We start from the raw sequence: 16,231 nt of genomic DNA, 5'->3' as shown, positions 1-16,231 counted from the left end.
TCTCCAGGTGTGAAAAGGGATCTTTACTATATCCTTTCAGAATATTGAGGTGTCCCTCATTCATTATGTGAACAGCACGATAAGAAATAATTTGAGAATTAAAAAGAAGATTGACTTAAAGGACACTTGTGAAGGATGAATAATCTCCTTAYGTAAATGCTGGTTTGTGTTTGGTGGTGGCATGTTTTGAGGACTAAAAATACAGCATCAGTTCTAATGTTATGATCTTGGCACAAATTGCCACCCTTTAAATAATAAACTTGAGTCAAAAATGGATTTGGAAGCGGCYTCAGAAGCTGAAGGCTGTCATAGTGCTATATGTTATAGAAATGTTGTATTATGSTGTGCAGAGAAAATTTGAGAAATAATAAGTGCAAAATTAGTTGCCTTCAAAAGGATTGCAAGGTTTCCTAGGGGTTATTAACTTTGAGATGCAAATAATTATCTGCCACTTCATGTTTCTCTAAATACTCAACTTCTCTTGTGTGTTTAGGACCCCCATGATAGCTGGAGGGTTATTTGTGATGGACAAATCCTACTTTGAAGAACTAGGGAAGTACGACATGATGATGGATGTTTGGGGTGGAGAAAATCTAGGTATGTATATTGCCTACCTCTAGATGATATTGGAAAGAAGTTATGTCCTTTTATACACATGTTAAGAACTCAATGAAAATGTAGTTAACTGAAGAATTACCATTTTTCTTAATCACTGATTCTGCTGTCCTGCCTGGCAGATAGGCTTAATGTTTGTTTTTATTTTGTACCTTATTGTAGTCTCACAAGGTAATTATGGTTGAGAAAGCATTTTTGTTGTACATTTTGTTGTACCTTTCTGTTGTAATTTTCAGAAGCTGGTGAGAGCACAGGGCTTGGGAGGGAGAGGAAGGAGGGAGAGGAGTTTGAGAACTCAWGCTTTTAAGGACATGGGTTCTCCTTTGGCCTAGTAGTTAAATTAAGCTTCAGCAGAGGTGTTTTTTTTTTTTTTTTTGTCTCTGTGCATTACAGTATTGCAGTAGTCTGTCTTCCCTTCACGCTAGTATACTTTTTTTTTTTTTTTTAATTTTAAAAACAAACAAATAAAAAAAAAGGTTAGGACTCTAACTACTTTTAACTTCCAGTCTATTGTCACTTGAGTTTCCCAAGGTCTGGGTATTCCTCAGAAGGTTTTTAAATAATATGTTTTAAAAGCCAGTTATAAAGGTTTAGAAATGCTTCTGATACACAGTGAAATTCTGAGATACCTTGAACTCAAAAGAATGAGAGAGGGTTTTTAATTTACTGAAATAATGTATGAATTGACTGCAGTAAGAAGCTTGATGCAAACAGCCCATTTCTAAACATGGAGACATGGGAGCTGAACATTTAGTACTTATATAAGGAACTTAAATGGTAGAAGAGATCTGTAAGTCTAGTCTCTGACCTTCCTATGCAATACTCAAAAATCCTACATATATTCTGAGCAAGATATTTTGGGAGTTTCTGAGTATCTCATCATTTTGACAGTACATTTTAAAATTATTTCTATGCATATCACAATTATTTTCATTTTTTAGAAATCCTGGAACCTCTTCAGACAAACTATTATTGCAATATGTTCCGTTTGAGAACCTCTTTTGCTGCTAGAGCACTTAAATATTTGATCTGTAAGCAAGTACTTCAGCAGGCCCCCTGAATTCTAAGAACTTTGCCGCTGTTTTCAAGCTTTGATAGGACAGGGTACAAGTAGCAGCTGCTTACTCAAGGTGAGAGGTCTCTGTGCAATATGTTGCTCCTCCTGCTGCACTGTTGTCTACCAGCCAGAAGGACCTGAAACCTTGGGGTGCTGCTTTTTCTGCTCCCACTTGAAAACGTGTGAGCAGTCAGGGTAACAGGCAGCTAATGACTTGTGCAGTTAGTCTGGGACAGCTATGAAAATAAAGAATAAAAATCAAATACCCTGTGATTTAATTGTCATTAAATGAAACATGTGCAAGGTAACAGAAATGTGATAAACAATTTAAAATGTGCCATGCACCATTGTATGACCTGTTTATCCTCAAGCAGATCTTGGAAAGGAGGCTTGGTGCTATATGCAAATATTCTGACAAATGGAAAATAATTCTAATCATTCTGCTTGTACTTCATAAAGCTTAACATTTTTCCTTGAAACATGTGCAGAATATATTTTAGTTCACATGTGCATATAGACTCAACTTCAGCAGTTCCAACATGGGCTAGATCTTTTTTGCCTACAGTTTAAATTTAAATTGTCTAAGGTACAGATCTTACTATGATGCTGCATGGTACTCGTCAAGAAGAAAAGAGTTCCCGTCTACCTTATATGAATTATATATGAAATATATATATGAATAATATGATGTATTGAATAATATATATATGAATATTCATATATATATATATATGAATAATATATATGAATATTCATATATATGAATAATATGATGTATTGTACAGAACTGATGCTGTATTTTTCACCTTATATGAAATATTACTACAAGAGCATATCTTTTATTGAGAGGTCTAATCTTATGTATTAAAGCAATGTTTGACTTGCTGCATATGCCTTTTTGAAATCTGTATTGATTGAAATTTTCAGTATTTTTTCGTCACYGTTTGCTAGTATGGCAAAAACAGTGGCTCTTAAAAAGTAAAAGCCTACACAGAGACTAAGACTTGAGGTTAGTTTGCCTAAAGCCACACTGGCACACATAAGAATTACTTTGCTTTTTCCTGTTTACTAAAAAAATACTTACCACTTCCACTTAYGTTTTTGATACCTTTGGAGAATAAGTGTGCAAGTTGCTTTGACTTTTTTAAGGATTTTTGGAGAGGGAATTAAGCAAATTGACAAAGAATTAACATATACAAGAGAAGAAGCTGTGAATTAAGAATGAAATGCTCGCACACACACTGCCTTCTGTATTGATTTTCATTTTTTGTCCACTATCTATCTCACCTACCTAATGGAAAAGTACTTCACTTTTAATAAAATCTCTCCGTCTTTTACTAAGGTATCCTCACTGAGAGCAACATCTCCTATTACTTTGGTAGTGGCTTGGTCTTAAATACATCATTTTTACAGAGAAGTGTCATAAACAATGCTAAATAATGCAGCAAAATGAAAGGAGAAAACTGTGACTACTCTGCTTTCATAACTTGAGCAGTATGGAACCAAATTTGGGTTGTGTTTGGTAAAACTTGAAGGTCTTTAAAAGCATAATTTATTCTGGCAGAAATATAAAAGCATTTTTGGTCAATCACCTGTTTAATTGGAAATATTAGCCAGACATTTGTTTGAAATCATGATTTTAATTTTTAAGTTCAAAAGAGCATAAAAGGAACAGCGAAGTCGCTGCTTTCAAAGCTTCATGGAGAGAACGCCGGGTTTAGCCGCTTTAACGATTCCTTTGCTGATTGACTCACGTTCATTCCAGCAGAAAATCAAGACCATAAGGCCAAGACAATACTCAGTTGTTAATATTTTTAGAAGATTGTCTGCTATACTAATCTTGAATACGCCTAATTCTCTCTCTTGCCATCTTGGCTTAGAGGTGTACTATCCATAAGCTTTAGTTGCAGAAGAGTTCACATCACCAACCAGATCTAGAAGAAATTCCTTCCATTCAGTCCCATACTTTGGATGTGTAAACAGTCAGCAGCCTGAAYCTGTTCAGTGTATCAATCCTGCCTCAAATTTGTCTAGTGGGTTATTCCACCTTTAGCTGAGCARCTTGTTATAAGCTAGTTCACTGATTTCTTTAAGTTTATCAATTCTTACTTGTCCTCCTGCTAAAGCATTAAAAGTCCTGACTTACTGTGCCAAGTTACAGCATGGTTTATGAATTTATTTTTCTGAGTTTAGAGAACAGTAAGGTGGAACACTCAGATATGCCTTTGTGCTGAACTTTTTCAGCAAACTCATTCATTAATGATTAGCAGTWTTAGTCTTCTCTGCAAACAAAATGCTGTCATTTTGTAGTATTCTAACTGAGGTGTTGGYCTTTCCTTCATGTTCATTGCAGAGATCTCCTTCAGAGTCTGGCAGTGTGGCGGCAGCCTCGAAATCATCCCTTGCAGCAGGGTGGGTCACGTGTTCCGCAAGCAGCATCCATACACATTCCCTGGGGGAAGTGGTACTGTGTTCGCAAGGTAACTGTGCGGGTTTTCAGCTACGTTGTGGGTTTGGGATTTCTCCAAATGATCAGCAGGTGGCAGTGACTTCCCTTTGAGGACCTCTGAGGAGAAATAGTTACAACATCATCTAATATGGTAAAATACCAATGAAAAGGAAAAATAATGACTGATGCCACTGTACATGTTGAGAAAGAACCTCAGAGTTGAAAATGGAGGTACTTTGTTGAGATGTACTGGGTCTGAAAAAGGAGGAAGGTGTTCGGCTTGAGATGWTATCAGTTTCCAAAGCTTTGTCTTTTTTTTTTTTAAAAAAAAAAGCATTAGTTTCAGAACCATCCTATAAGTCTTCATCCTGTAGAAACAGGTTCATCATTCACTGAGTTCCAGAATGCACTGAATTATGTATTTGTGTTTACTTTTTGTGTGTGACTAGTATATTTATGAYTACATAGACTGATTCTGGCACTAATACCAGCCTGCTGAAAGCTTCATTCTATATTGTACATTCTTTTCTTGTGATATGATTACAAATGCTCCTTCTGTAGACTTAAACTTCGGGCCTGAGGGTTTAGTTTAATATGCACATGAATTCTGCTGTTGATTCAAAGTGTGACCTTAACTGAAATACTGAGCTCTTTCCTCAGTTATGTCTGTAGCATGAAAATAGCAATTCTGATTCCTGTTCATAGCATTATGCCTTGTGGATTAAGGGTTTGCATAAGTCTCTAATGGACATTTTGGCCAGGACTTTTATCCTAGGTAAATTTCACTGTAGTTCGTGATTTACAAAATTAGCTGTTATCCCCAGGGAACTGAAGAAGTGCCATAAGTCTTAGCTGAAGGCTATGAGTGTTACAACTGCAAATCAGATCCTTTGTTTATCCTTTAAGGAAGCAAAGCCCAAACTCTGTGTGACACCAAGCAACACAAGAGATCCCRGGTGTGACTCAAACTCGGAAGAACGTTCAGAGCAGATGTATTTGGAGTCATGATTTGTACTAGATTAAGGAAACTCTTTTAAAGGTGAACATTTGTTCTGCCAGCAACTTGGTACTAATGAACTGCTTAAATAAAGTGACCATGTTGTTTCTTCCAGTAGCTTTTGTAGAGAATTTTGCTTAGTTACCTGGTTCCCCCATCCTTTGAGTTCTGCAGTGAAAATGAAACCCGAATACATTACAGCTCTATTCCAGTATTTATAGTATGCTAGGAAAGAATAAAGTCTTACCAATTAAGCTAGATTATATAGGCTTATGAGACAACTGTTTCAGTTTCACAGTAGGTTTTTAAATGACAGTGTCACAACAAAGATCATATTAATGAAAAATGGTGCAGTTCTCCTACTGCTCTGCAGCGTTTCKGTTTGGGCTGTTGCCATGATGCTGCTCTTTCTGTGAAGTTATAGGTATTTAAATACAGCTGAGGACCAAAACTTAAAAAAAGAGTGTTGCTATGCGTGCGAGAATACAGGATGGATTAGAAATACATCACACCAGCAGCGGTTGAAGATGCTGCATTCTTATTGGGGTTAAACATGCAGATGTTGTTGCAGTGTAGTCAAATCCCCGTTGGGATTCGATTCCCCCAAACATCCTGACAATTACTGCAACATATAGTTATATATATATATATAATTTTTATATATATATATTTATATATAAAAAGGGTACTTGCCCCCCCTTCCTGCTCTACATTTCTCTGCAACTGGCTTATTGCCTCTCTCCTTGTTGTCCAGCCATCTCAAATACCGAAACGCTATTAAAATATTTGTTTCATTGGGATTAGTGTTGAGCGGGCCTAGCAAAGTAGCATGTCACTTAAAAACGGGGTTGACAGGTTGTTGTGTGTTTGAAGGTCCTGTCCTGAGCCAGCAGGTTTGGGTGTCAAACCGATACAGCAGAATGTCTAAGTTACCGGCTTTCTCAGAGACAGAGAGAGAACAGGAAACCTTACGTGATCCTGCAGGTTTGCGGTGGGGATATTGCCTGTTACGTGTGGGACTGTGGTGCCAGGACAGTGCAGGCCTCGGTGCTGGGCTTGCAGCCAGGGCTTGTTGGCTCATCACCTCCTCAGTCGCTTGCCTGTGTGCCATGCTCCCGCACACTGTGGGTGAAGTCTCCAGGTTTTTAGTGCACTAGTTGACCCATGCTGCCTTTTGGCGTGCGGATCCAGCGGGGGGCTCAGGATGCCGGGCTGGGAGCCCCACAGCAGGAGAGGCTTCGTGGCCGAGGCGTGGGCGGGCGCAGCTCGCGGCTGCCCGGGCTGTCAGGCCGCGTGCGTGCTCCCCTGCGCGAGCGCGCTCCCCTGCGCGAGCACCGGCAGCACCGGCMGCTTCGCTGCCTCTGAGCGGGGAGCCCTGCTGCGCGCCCCCTCTTCCCCTTCCAAAAAAGATTGAGGTCTGGTAGATGTTTTTCATCCCACCTCCTTCCCTACAAGAAGCCTACAAGAAGCGCTTGTGCACTATGTCAGTCTTTTGAATTAGAAAGGACCGTAATAAAGAAATTACTGACTGATTGAATTTACTGTGGTTGTGTTAGATTAACTTATTGTCAAATGTAGAATAAGCTTCAGAGCATAGCAGCTGTAAATAAAATAAGACTCMATTTTCACAGAATCACAGAACGGTTGAGGTTGGAAGGGACCTCTAGAGATCCTCTAGTCCAATCCCCCTGCTCCAKCAGGGACACCCAGAGCACGGGGCACAGGGCGGCATCCAGGCGGGTTTGGAAGATCTCCAGAGAAGGAGACTCCACAGCCTCCCTGGGCAGCCTGTGCCAGGGCTCTGCCACCCTCACTGTGAAGAAGTTCCTCCTCACATGGAGATGGAGCTGCCTGTGTTTCAACTTAGACCCATTTTCCCTTGTCCTRTCACTGGCCACCACTGGGAAGAACTTGGTCCCTTCCTCCCTACATCCTCCCCTCAGGTATTTGTACATGTTGATCAGATCCCCTCTCAATGTTCTGTTTTCCAGGCYAAACAAGCCCTGCTCACTTAGTCTTTCCTGATAAGATAGATGCCCCAGTCTCTTAATCATCTTTGTTGTTCTRTACTGGAACCTCTCTAGAATTTTCTAAACATAAAATTACAAATGATAGAAGTAAATGTGAGATTTCTATAGAAGCTACAGCATGCAAAAACAACTCTTGCAGTGCAAGAGGAGTTTTAAAGGCATTGATTACAAATATAGTAACTTTAGAGATGCTTTTTTTTCAGAGATAGGATTTTGGAGGTTTGTTTTTATTAACCTTTAGAGCAGTATTTAAATCTGTCTTTTAGAGTCTCTAAAACATTTTCTAATATACTCTTTTCCTCTGTTAGTTAAGCTGCAGCTTGATTCATAGACTTAAATGCCATGACAACTTATGTCTGTTGGGAACGTCAAGGGTTCTGATGGTAGAAATAGATGGAGACCGAAAATGCCAAAGTTAGCATGTCTGTTTTCAGCAAGGTAAAAGGCATTAATAAATATTGCCAACTGTTGAGATTTTAGAGGTTTCCAATTAGCGCTCTTATTTTCCCAGTTAACATTCAGTGAATTTGGTTTCTCTCGAGTTACTCATATAAAAAGAAAAAGCAAAGAGCTAAGAATTTCAGAAAGGGTTCTGTAAGACAATGCCTATTAAATGTGAATATAAGCCTGAAGAAGCTGTGAGTGAGGAGAGGGAATAATTTTCATTCTAAAAATGTTGATTTCAGTCATGTGTCTGCATAAGGAATATTAACAGGGAATATTCTGCCTAGCTTGAGGCAGCTGACTGTATAGGACTAGGAAGGCTTAAAATCAAATCAAGAGTAAATGTGGTCGCCTGATTGCAGCTACCGAAAATATAACCTGCTTCATATGATTGTTCCTAGAAATACACGCAGAGCAGCAGAAGTCTGGATGGATGAGTATAAAAATTTCTATTACGCAGCAGTGCCTTCAGCCAGGAATGTACCTTACGGCAAGTAAGTCACAACTGCTGCGTTCTGCTGTTCGCTGCACAAGCCGGTGCCTTCTGAGGTGATGGCCATACTASCTCTCGTGTTTAATCTCTTTAACATACAGTTCTCTTAAGGAACTTAAGAATTTTTGTGTGTCCATTAAGCTATGTGAAGTGCAGTAGCCAGACTTTGAAAACTTGATTGATTTATTTTTTGCCCTCCAGCATTCAAAGCCGGATGGAACTCAGAAGGAGACTTAGCTGCAAACCCTTCAAATGGTACCTTGAAACTGTTTATCCTGAGTTACGGTGAGTTTTGGCTGCAGTTGGAGCTGTCTGTTTCCCCACTACAGAAGGCATCAGTTTCCCTTTCCTTAGACATTAACTCTGTATACATATGCTTATATATAAAACAATAGATAATAATTATATATTATATATAATGTAGATTATGCTTTTATATTTTAAACATAATATATATAAGGATATATAAAAATAAATAAGCATAAAACATAAAATATATAAACTTTGATTTGCAAAACCAGTTTGTTACAGGCTTGATTTTTTTGCTTGCTTGCTTTTTATTTTGTTAGTTCTATTCCAAAAATACCACTTACCTCCAAGAAATCCATTTTCTTTTCCAACTAATCCAACTGCTTGCTGCAGTTGCATCCTGTATTTTGGAAAGCGGTGTCCATAGCCTTATATTTCACCTCTGAGTCTCATGTTAGTCTCCTACACAAGCTGGTTGCTGGAAAGTGTGTGCTTTTGCATCTTGTCATCTTCCCTTAAAGCCTTTGCCTTCACCTGGACGCCTGCACAGTTCAGTGAGTGGACTGATTTGCAGGACAGTGCAAGTAACTCAAGTCAGCACATAAGAAAGCTGTGGCTTTTGCTCACTATGATAAATGCATAGCTCCACGTTGAACCTCCTATTTTTTTTTCCTGTATTACTGCGTCATAGGGCAATCATCAACCTTTATGCATGTGAAAAAAATGAGGAAATAAGAGGTAATCTTGCCACAGCTTCTTAGAAATAAATCAATATTTGAAGAATTTAATCTAAATGTAAAAACTCATTTACCATTTTAGAATATATCCGGATGAATGAAAAGAACTTCATAAGAGAAAGTGATTATTACAGAATCACTTCTTAAATTAATGAACTTTTGTYCCATAACCTGCCAATAAGCATGGCTAACAAACTTGAGCCTATAGACCAGTTAGTCTGTTTTCTTCTAGGTGCAGCTTGTCAGGACACTTCAACCCTCCCCTTTTCTGAGTGCCATTCGTGTCAGTCACCCCCTCAGTTACTCAGGTAGCTGCTGGTGACTCAGGCTTGCAATGCAAAAACCTCAGCAGTTACAGGCCTAGAAAAGCTTGTCCAGAACCACAGATACTAAACAGTCCCATGCACTAGGACAGTGATGCAAAGGAAGCAAGTTGCTCTTTATTTTCTAAAAGTGCCAGAGAATGTTTATTTTTGTTTAATTTAACGGAAGGAATGTGGYTTGCTAGCTGTCCTAGAAAATGTACTAAAATAAGCACTGCTTAAATGTACTGTCTTATTCTGTGTCAGTTCTCATGTGCTCAGTTCTGTTGGGTTGAACTTATTCTTATGAAGTCTGAAGTTTTAAAAGGAGCTAGTCTGCTTTTACTCTCGGTTCTGAAATGATAATTTTTATGATGTTGAATGTACTCACTTTAAGTGTTTCCAAACTGTGAATTTCAGTTTTTGTGCAATGGTCTGAAAATAGATAACAGCAAAGCATTAATTTTTCTCTGACACCATTTCTACTCGGGAGGAGAAGACTGGGCCAAATATCAAATGTCAGTTGTTTGTCTCGAACGTCTTCTAAAAAAAAAAAAAAAAAAAAAAAAAACAGGGCTAGATGACTGCCATGGATAACTTGAAACCTTGAGTAGCCTTAAATGATAACATTATCTTGAATTTGCATGTTGTGCTGAGTTCATGTGTTCACCCTCTTTCCCTGCTAAGAATCTCTTCATATTCTGCACTAAGCTTACAAGTCTGCTCATATTTGATCAGTTAATGTCAAATAATTGCTTTCCCTCATTAAAAGATGATTAGTTCCCCAAGTAGCAGTCATCAATTACCTTCAACCTCTCATCGTAAAAATAGTTAAGGTAAAGAAAGGAATTTAAAAACAAGAGAGAAACTAAATTAAGCAGATATTTCCCATTTCATTTTTAGGGTACCTGATCATCAAGATATAGCTTTCGGGGCTTTGCAGCAAGGTACCAATTGCCTTGACACGCTGGGCCATTTTGCAGATGGTGTTGTTGGAGTTTATGAATGCCATAATGCTGGGGGAAACCAGGTCTGTATGCCCTTCCCTTTTTCCTTCTCCAAATCCTGTGGTATTTAAAAATGGGAAACTTTAGCCCAAGCAAATAGTATGTACTGGTGACAGAAAGATTAATCTGGACCAACAGACCAGTTATCAAAACAGACTGAGTAACTGCTCCCTGAAACATAACTTTGCATTTTCAGGTTTAGAATCTCAGMGCCCAGAGGTTCATTCAGTGTACACTGGATTATTCCCTCTTCCTATTTCTCTTAATATTTAGTTTTATCCTGGAGGTCAGTAATATCCTTCCCAAAAGGTTTACACTTCTTTGGAGAGCTTTCATCCATCACCTAGTGTTTTTTTTTGTTATTCTTTTCCCTCATCCTCTGAAGAAAATGTTTGTGTTGGAAATTGGTTCTTTTTTTCCGTATGATCAGCACACCCAGAGGACACATTACTGTGGTGCTCTGTTAGTCACTTCCAGTGTGCAGTAACAGAATGTGAAAACCCTGTCTCGAATCCCACGAAAGCTCTTCCACAAAACAGAGGTTACCAAATGATACCATCTATTCACTAACAGCAGAGAGAGCGTTTCAGTAAACCCTTCCTAATTCTGCTCTTAAACTGATCACAGATGTGTCAAATCTGTAAACAACATCTAAATGGGAACATTAATTATTGGGAAAAATCTAATTAGGCAGTTGTTACTTACAGGAATCGTTAACCAAGTGTTTGCATATGTTTCACTGGGTATGTGCTGTTTTGACACCCAGCTCTTCTCAGAAACAAGCTGATGTTAAGTCAAACAAATGTAAAATTGGTATATCAAATGTATCCCCTGTTAGAATATCTGGCCAATTAAAAATCTACCATTGAATGAATAAATTGTATCAAATCTGAGCTCTGATTGTAGTTAGAAGGGGAAAACACTTCAATCCAAGAGAACAACAAAATAAAGAAGCTATTTCAGGAAATGTCATGTCAACTTGAATGGGTTGTCATCATACATCTAAAGTATTCCTAAATCTCTTTAATGATGGAGAAAGGAGGCATATATCCAGTGAGGCTCTTTCTGTTTATGAAAGTGCACTCATCTTTTCAAAGCACCAGAGTGTTTTCAGAAGAAAGGGTGGACATGTCAAAATTGCTTTGGGGTGGACACTTGGGAAGCTTCCAGTAAAGTTGTGTATTTTCTACAAGTATAGAAAGTTCCTTGGGTCTCACCCTCTTTTCAGTGAAATCTGGTCTGTGGAAGCAAGCCTGAAAAATTAATATAATCTTGCAATGAGCAGTTTCCTAGGAGAGAGGATAAAATAATCTCTCACCTGAGTGCTCAGAAAAGAGGTTTTTCACGAGGAAATGAGCTTAGGTGAAGGATGCTCTGCCTTCCACCAGCAGTAGAGTAACGAGGTGCTTGGTGTTTTCCATACACATCAGAATAACCTGTAGTATTCATAAGCCTAGAGAGTAGGTACTTCTCTCCTAGCCTGTTGTTGCTCTATTTTTCCTTAGAAACGGAGGTGGTTAAAAAGAGCGTTTTGGTGAAAAAATCATTTCTATCGTTTCTATCGTTACTGCTTGTAAAAAATCTGCTATATCTTTTCCATCAGTTTTCTGTTTTGAAAAAATAGAGGGATTTTAATTTGGATGCTCTTGCAATGGAAAGCTCAAATTCTTTTCACTTATGACCAGGACTGAACTGGTCAGAGGCCTTTTTGACTGGGCACAGGAATCTGCAATATTTTTTTCCTGGAAGTACAAGGCAGCAGAGAGATGTGGAATATGGCCTGAATATTGCTGAAGGTCATCTAGAAGCCCTGCTGGGGGTTCCCATCTAGGACTCAAGGCGATGGGGTTTTAGATCTGCAGAAGACAACATAAACATAGTTAAAGTTTGTGARATGTTTCTGAAATATTGACACATCCTCACTTCTTAAATTAACAGAGCATCAGCTTGAGAAATTAAACCTTATTTGGGAAGAAATAATCTCCTTTGTGATTAAACAGGCATGATCAGTTGTTTATGACCATAGACGAAGCTGTGAAAAATCTAAGCAGGAATGAGCCGTGACCCGAGCTTAGGAAAGGAGGGTGGGGAGCAGACCTTGTTGTTTGGCTCGGCCCTGTCTGTTTTACACTGGTTCTTACTGGGAGCACTAGGGGAGCACTGGGTAGCAGGAGGGCTGTGCACAGCCTCCATTCTGTTGGGGAGGACGTGCTCTCTCTCTCTCACTTAGGCTCAACCCACCTATATGGAGTTTAAGTGGGAAGGAGATGCTTTTTTCCTAGAGTGGATGGGTGAAATGTAGTGACTTTAAAAAAAAAAAAGGTAGTTAGTGTGTATAATGAGCTGAAGCAGTCCTGGTGTGTTGTTTGACAAATGTGTACAGGTATGTAGGGTTAAGGAGATAACGATAGATCTCAGTAGACAGATGCAAGGGGAAGGGCTTAGCTTGATGTTCCGCTCACTCTGTAGTTCCAGTTATTTGCACTCTTGGCTTTCTCGGATGACCTGGTGTTCCCAGTCATTACCAGAACCATCCTGTGGTGATGTGCTGGAATTAACTCAGTGCTGMTTTCCATTGACAGCTAGGCTTAATTTCCGGTCACCAAAGGGCAGCGTCCGTGCACTCCGTTTCGTACGGTGAAGGGCTCCCGCGGCAGCAGAGCCTGCTGCACAAGAAGCTCCTCGGCCTTTGAACGTGCCAACAGCTGCTGGTGGCTTCTGTTGTGCCCGAGAAGCCACCCAGGCTTCTCATGGGAAGGTGAAGATGCGCAAGGCCAGACTTCCCAGATCCTGGTCCTGCCTCTGCTTGGCGGAATCTCAAGCAAAAGGCTTTGCCACTTAAACTCTATCAGCACTTAAAGATTTTTGTGAATTATTAAATATAAATCTTAAAGGGCCATTGCAGATGCCCTTCAGTGGCTCTTAATGTTTCTTAGAAATTCCAGATAAATCCTAAAAATACTTGTCCAGTTTCTTAATGTTAAAATCATTATTGAAAGTGGCTGCGAGTGGCCCTTGATGACATTGTATGGACTGGGGGGAACTGAGAAGGCAAATAATTTTAACTGTCATCTGAGATGAATTGCTGGAGGAAAGTTGATCTTTTTCTGTGCACATGCTTTTTTTAAGTAGCAGTGAGCTCCAGTGGAACAGTTAGTGTGGCTCCAGTGGTAGAGCAGATGGGCAGCATCCCTCAAGGATGATGAGAGGTGTGAAGAGCCATGTGGATCCTGCAGACCAAGCTTGAGGGTGAGAGGCGTGGAGAGGGTCTGGACATCAGGGCCAGATCAGGCCTGCTGTAGAACGCTAAGATCAAACAATCTGGACAGTGTTTGAGCAGCCTCTAAAAGTATGGCACAAACAATATATGCAAATTGRATTTTTTCTTCTCTATTTTGAAAAATTGCATGTTTAAACATATTTAAAAGAAATTACCTGTTGTAAATCACATATTAACAGAAAATTACAAGAAATTATGTATTGGATGGAAAGTATTGTTTTACCTTTTGCCCTGAAATTTGTCAGTCTTCTCTATTGCTTTCTAATAGTCTCAACTTCAGTAGGAACTATCATTATTTTTGGCCCTGCATTGCATATGCATTATGTAATGTATGGTTAGAGTGACGAGAGAGGCTGCAACCCAAACTTTGGGTGCCTTTACCGTGAGAAGTATCTATGATTTAAATTTGAGGACCTGTATGACTGCCAGCTGTATTACTGGGAAGCCAGCAGAGGGAGCCAGAAGCCCAGCCCAGAGCTCAGCTGGGGCCTAGGGACCAAAAGARTTTTCTGTGTTTTGAAATGACCTTTATTTGCCTGATCTAGGTGGAACAGAAGTGTTCTAGTGCTTATTCTGAGCAGGCCAGGATCCCATTGGCCTCTTGGCCACGAGGACACTGCTGACTCATGGTTAACTTGGTGTCAACCAGGACTCCCAGGTCCCTCTCCGTGGAGCTGTTTTCCAGCAGGTCGACCCGTAATCTATRCTGGTGCCTGGGGTTATTCCTCCCCAGGTGCAGGACCCTGCACTTGTCCTTGTTGAACCTCATGAGGTTCCTCTCTGCCCAACCCCCCAGCCTGTCCAGGTCCCTCTGGATGGCAGCGCAGCCCTCCGGAGTGTCGGCCGCTCCACCCAGCTTGGTGTCATCTGCAAACTTGCTGAGGGWGCACTCCGTGCCCTCGTCCAGGTCATTGATGAACAAGTGGAACAGCACCAGTAAACTAAAAAACTAAGGTTCTTTTAGGAGACTCTTTCACAGAATCAAACATGAAACCAAATCAAACAGGTTAAACACAGTTTAAACTGTGCTGGAAATGTAGACATAGTGTGTGGGGAGTGTCCCTTGTGAGAAAAAATGTATATGCATACACTTTTTTCTTTTTTTTTTTTTTTTTTTTAGGAATGGGCCTTAACAAAGGATAAGTCAGTGAAACATATGGATTTGTGCCTTACTGTTGTGGACAGAGCACCTGGTTCACTAATAAAACTTCAGGGCTGCAGAGAAAATGACAGCAGACAGGTTAGTATATCCTGAGAGCGTTCCCCAAACAGTGGGAAAACAAAGATTGCGTGTGAAAGAGTGCAARAAAGTGCCCATTTTCTGCTCTGCCTCCTGCTTTTGCCTGTCCACCCATTGTGTGTAAAAATGRGATGTGTGACATCTGGGCATACTAGCTCTGGGAATGCGCCTGTATACTGAGCTTTTCTGTTTCTAAGCAAGTATCCATGCTACATTAACAGACTGGACTCTTATGTCAAGATTGAGTAAAGTTTGCCTGGCAGCGTTTGTGTGCAGCCATCTTCAGTTGCCTTGTCTGTTTTTGAAACGAAAGATATTTTCCAGAAGGGGTTTTTGAACGGCCCCCTTCCACRAAGCGTGACTGTGAGCTGGTGTGCTGCAGAGCAGGCTGGTTTGGCTTTTTAYTCTGCAGCCGTGCCTAGCCCAGGTTATACATGAATGTGCATCTGCAGGAGGGGGAGTAGAGCAACTTCATTTTACATGGTATTTGTAGTTACAAGAAGAGGAAAACATTATTTAGCATAGGGAGAAAGCCAAGGAATGATCAGGCTTTGTAATGGCACTTGAAAGTAGCATTGTTGCTTCTTTTATTTTCTGTACATAGGTAAAATCACTTTTGCAGAGTCATAACATCTTTTCGGTAGAGTCCTGTAACAGTCTGCTTCTGCAAAGTCATCAGTTCTGAGCTGCTGCCAATTTCCTTGCTTCTCTATCATGGTATTTGCAAACAGATCAGTGTGATGTTCAAAGAACACACTCCACTTTACAAATAAGGAAACCAAGGAGAGAGGAGGATTCCCTTGATCAGGTTTAAAGGCAGAATGAGTCAGGAGTCTCGGGGGAAAAAACATGTGTGTGTGTCGGTCATCAGCAAACACTGCTCCTCTAGCCCTGGCCCCACCTTAGGTAGAGAGCTTCTGGCAGCCCGAACTAACTGGTTGTCTTCCGTATATTCCCAAGGGAATCTGACTGATTTCTAGAATTCATTCAGGTTGCCTTTTTTCATACTTACTACTTATCACTTCTTTATGTTTACAACTCTAGTGATGCTCTGAATGTGTTTAAACTCTTTTTTTCCTTCCAAATCAAGAATTTCTCACACAGACGTACACGGTGTGACAGTATGTTTGGGAAGAACTCAAAGGAAGAAGAACGATTTGGTATATTGTGCAGTTTAGCTCCTTGAGAATAGCAGTTTTTGGCAAGGCTGCTGGTAGGCTGAGCCAGCGTGCTGCCAGGACAGCATTTGGAACTGGGGAAGGATATAAGGACTTCAGAGAGCAGGATGTGCAACTCACCTTTTTTTTCTGCTTTTGTAATTCGGTGTTTTT

At 40.1% G+C, this 16,231-nt stretch overlaps 1 protein-coding gene across 1 annotated transcript in view; it reads left to right on the top strand.

Moving 5' to 3' along the window:
* Positions 1-16,231, top strand: part of GALNT2 (polypeptide N-acetylgalactosaminyltransferase 2) — a 41,383-nt gene that overhangs the window by 24,029 nt on the left and 1,123 nt on the right. The window contains exons 9-14 of the mRNA XM_026053378.1: positions 494-597; positions 4,026-4,152; positions 7,994-8,086; positions 8,287-8,370; positions 10,277-10,403; positions 14,781-14,900. Coding sequence (XP_025909163.1) covers positions 494-597; positions 4,026-4,152; positions 7,994-8,086; positions 8,287-8,370; positions 10,277-10,403; positions 14,781-14,900 — 655 coding nt within the window. The remainder of the gene's footprint in view (positions 1-493; positions 598-4,025; positions 4,153-7,993; positions 8,087-8,286; positions 8,371-10,276; positions 10,404-14,780; positions 14,901-16,231) is intronic.

Source organism: Nothoprocta perdicaria, unplaced genomic scaffold (genome assembly GCF_003342845.1).
Source record: "Nothoprocta perdicaria isolate Ctin4 unplaced genomic scaffold, notPer1 scaffold_99, whole genome shotgun sequence".
NCBI lineage: Eukaryota > Metazoa > Chordata > Aves > Tinamiformes > Tinamidae > Nothoprocta > Nothoprocta perdicaria.
This window is presented reverse-complemented; position numbering and strand designations above follow the sequence as displayed.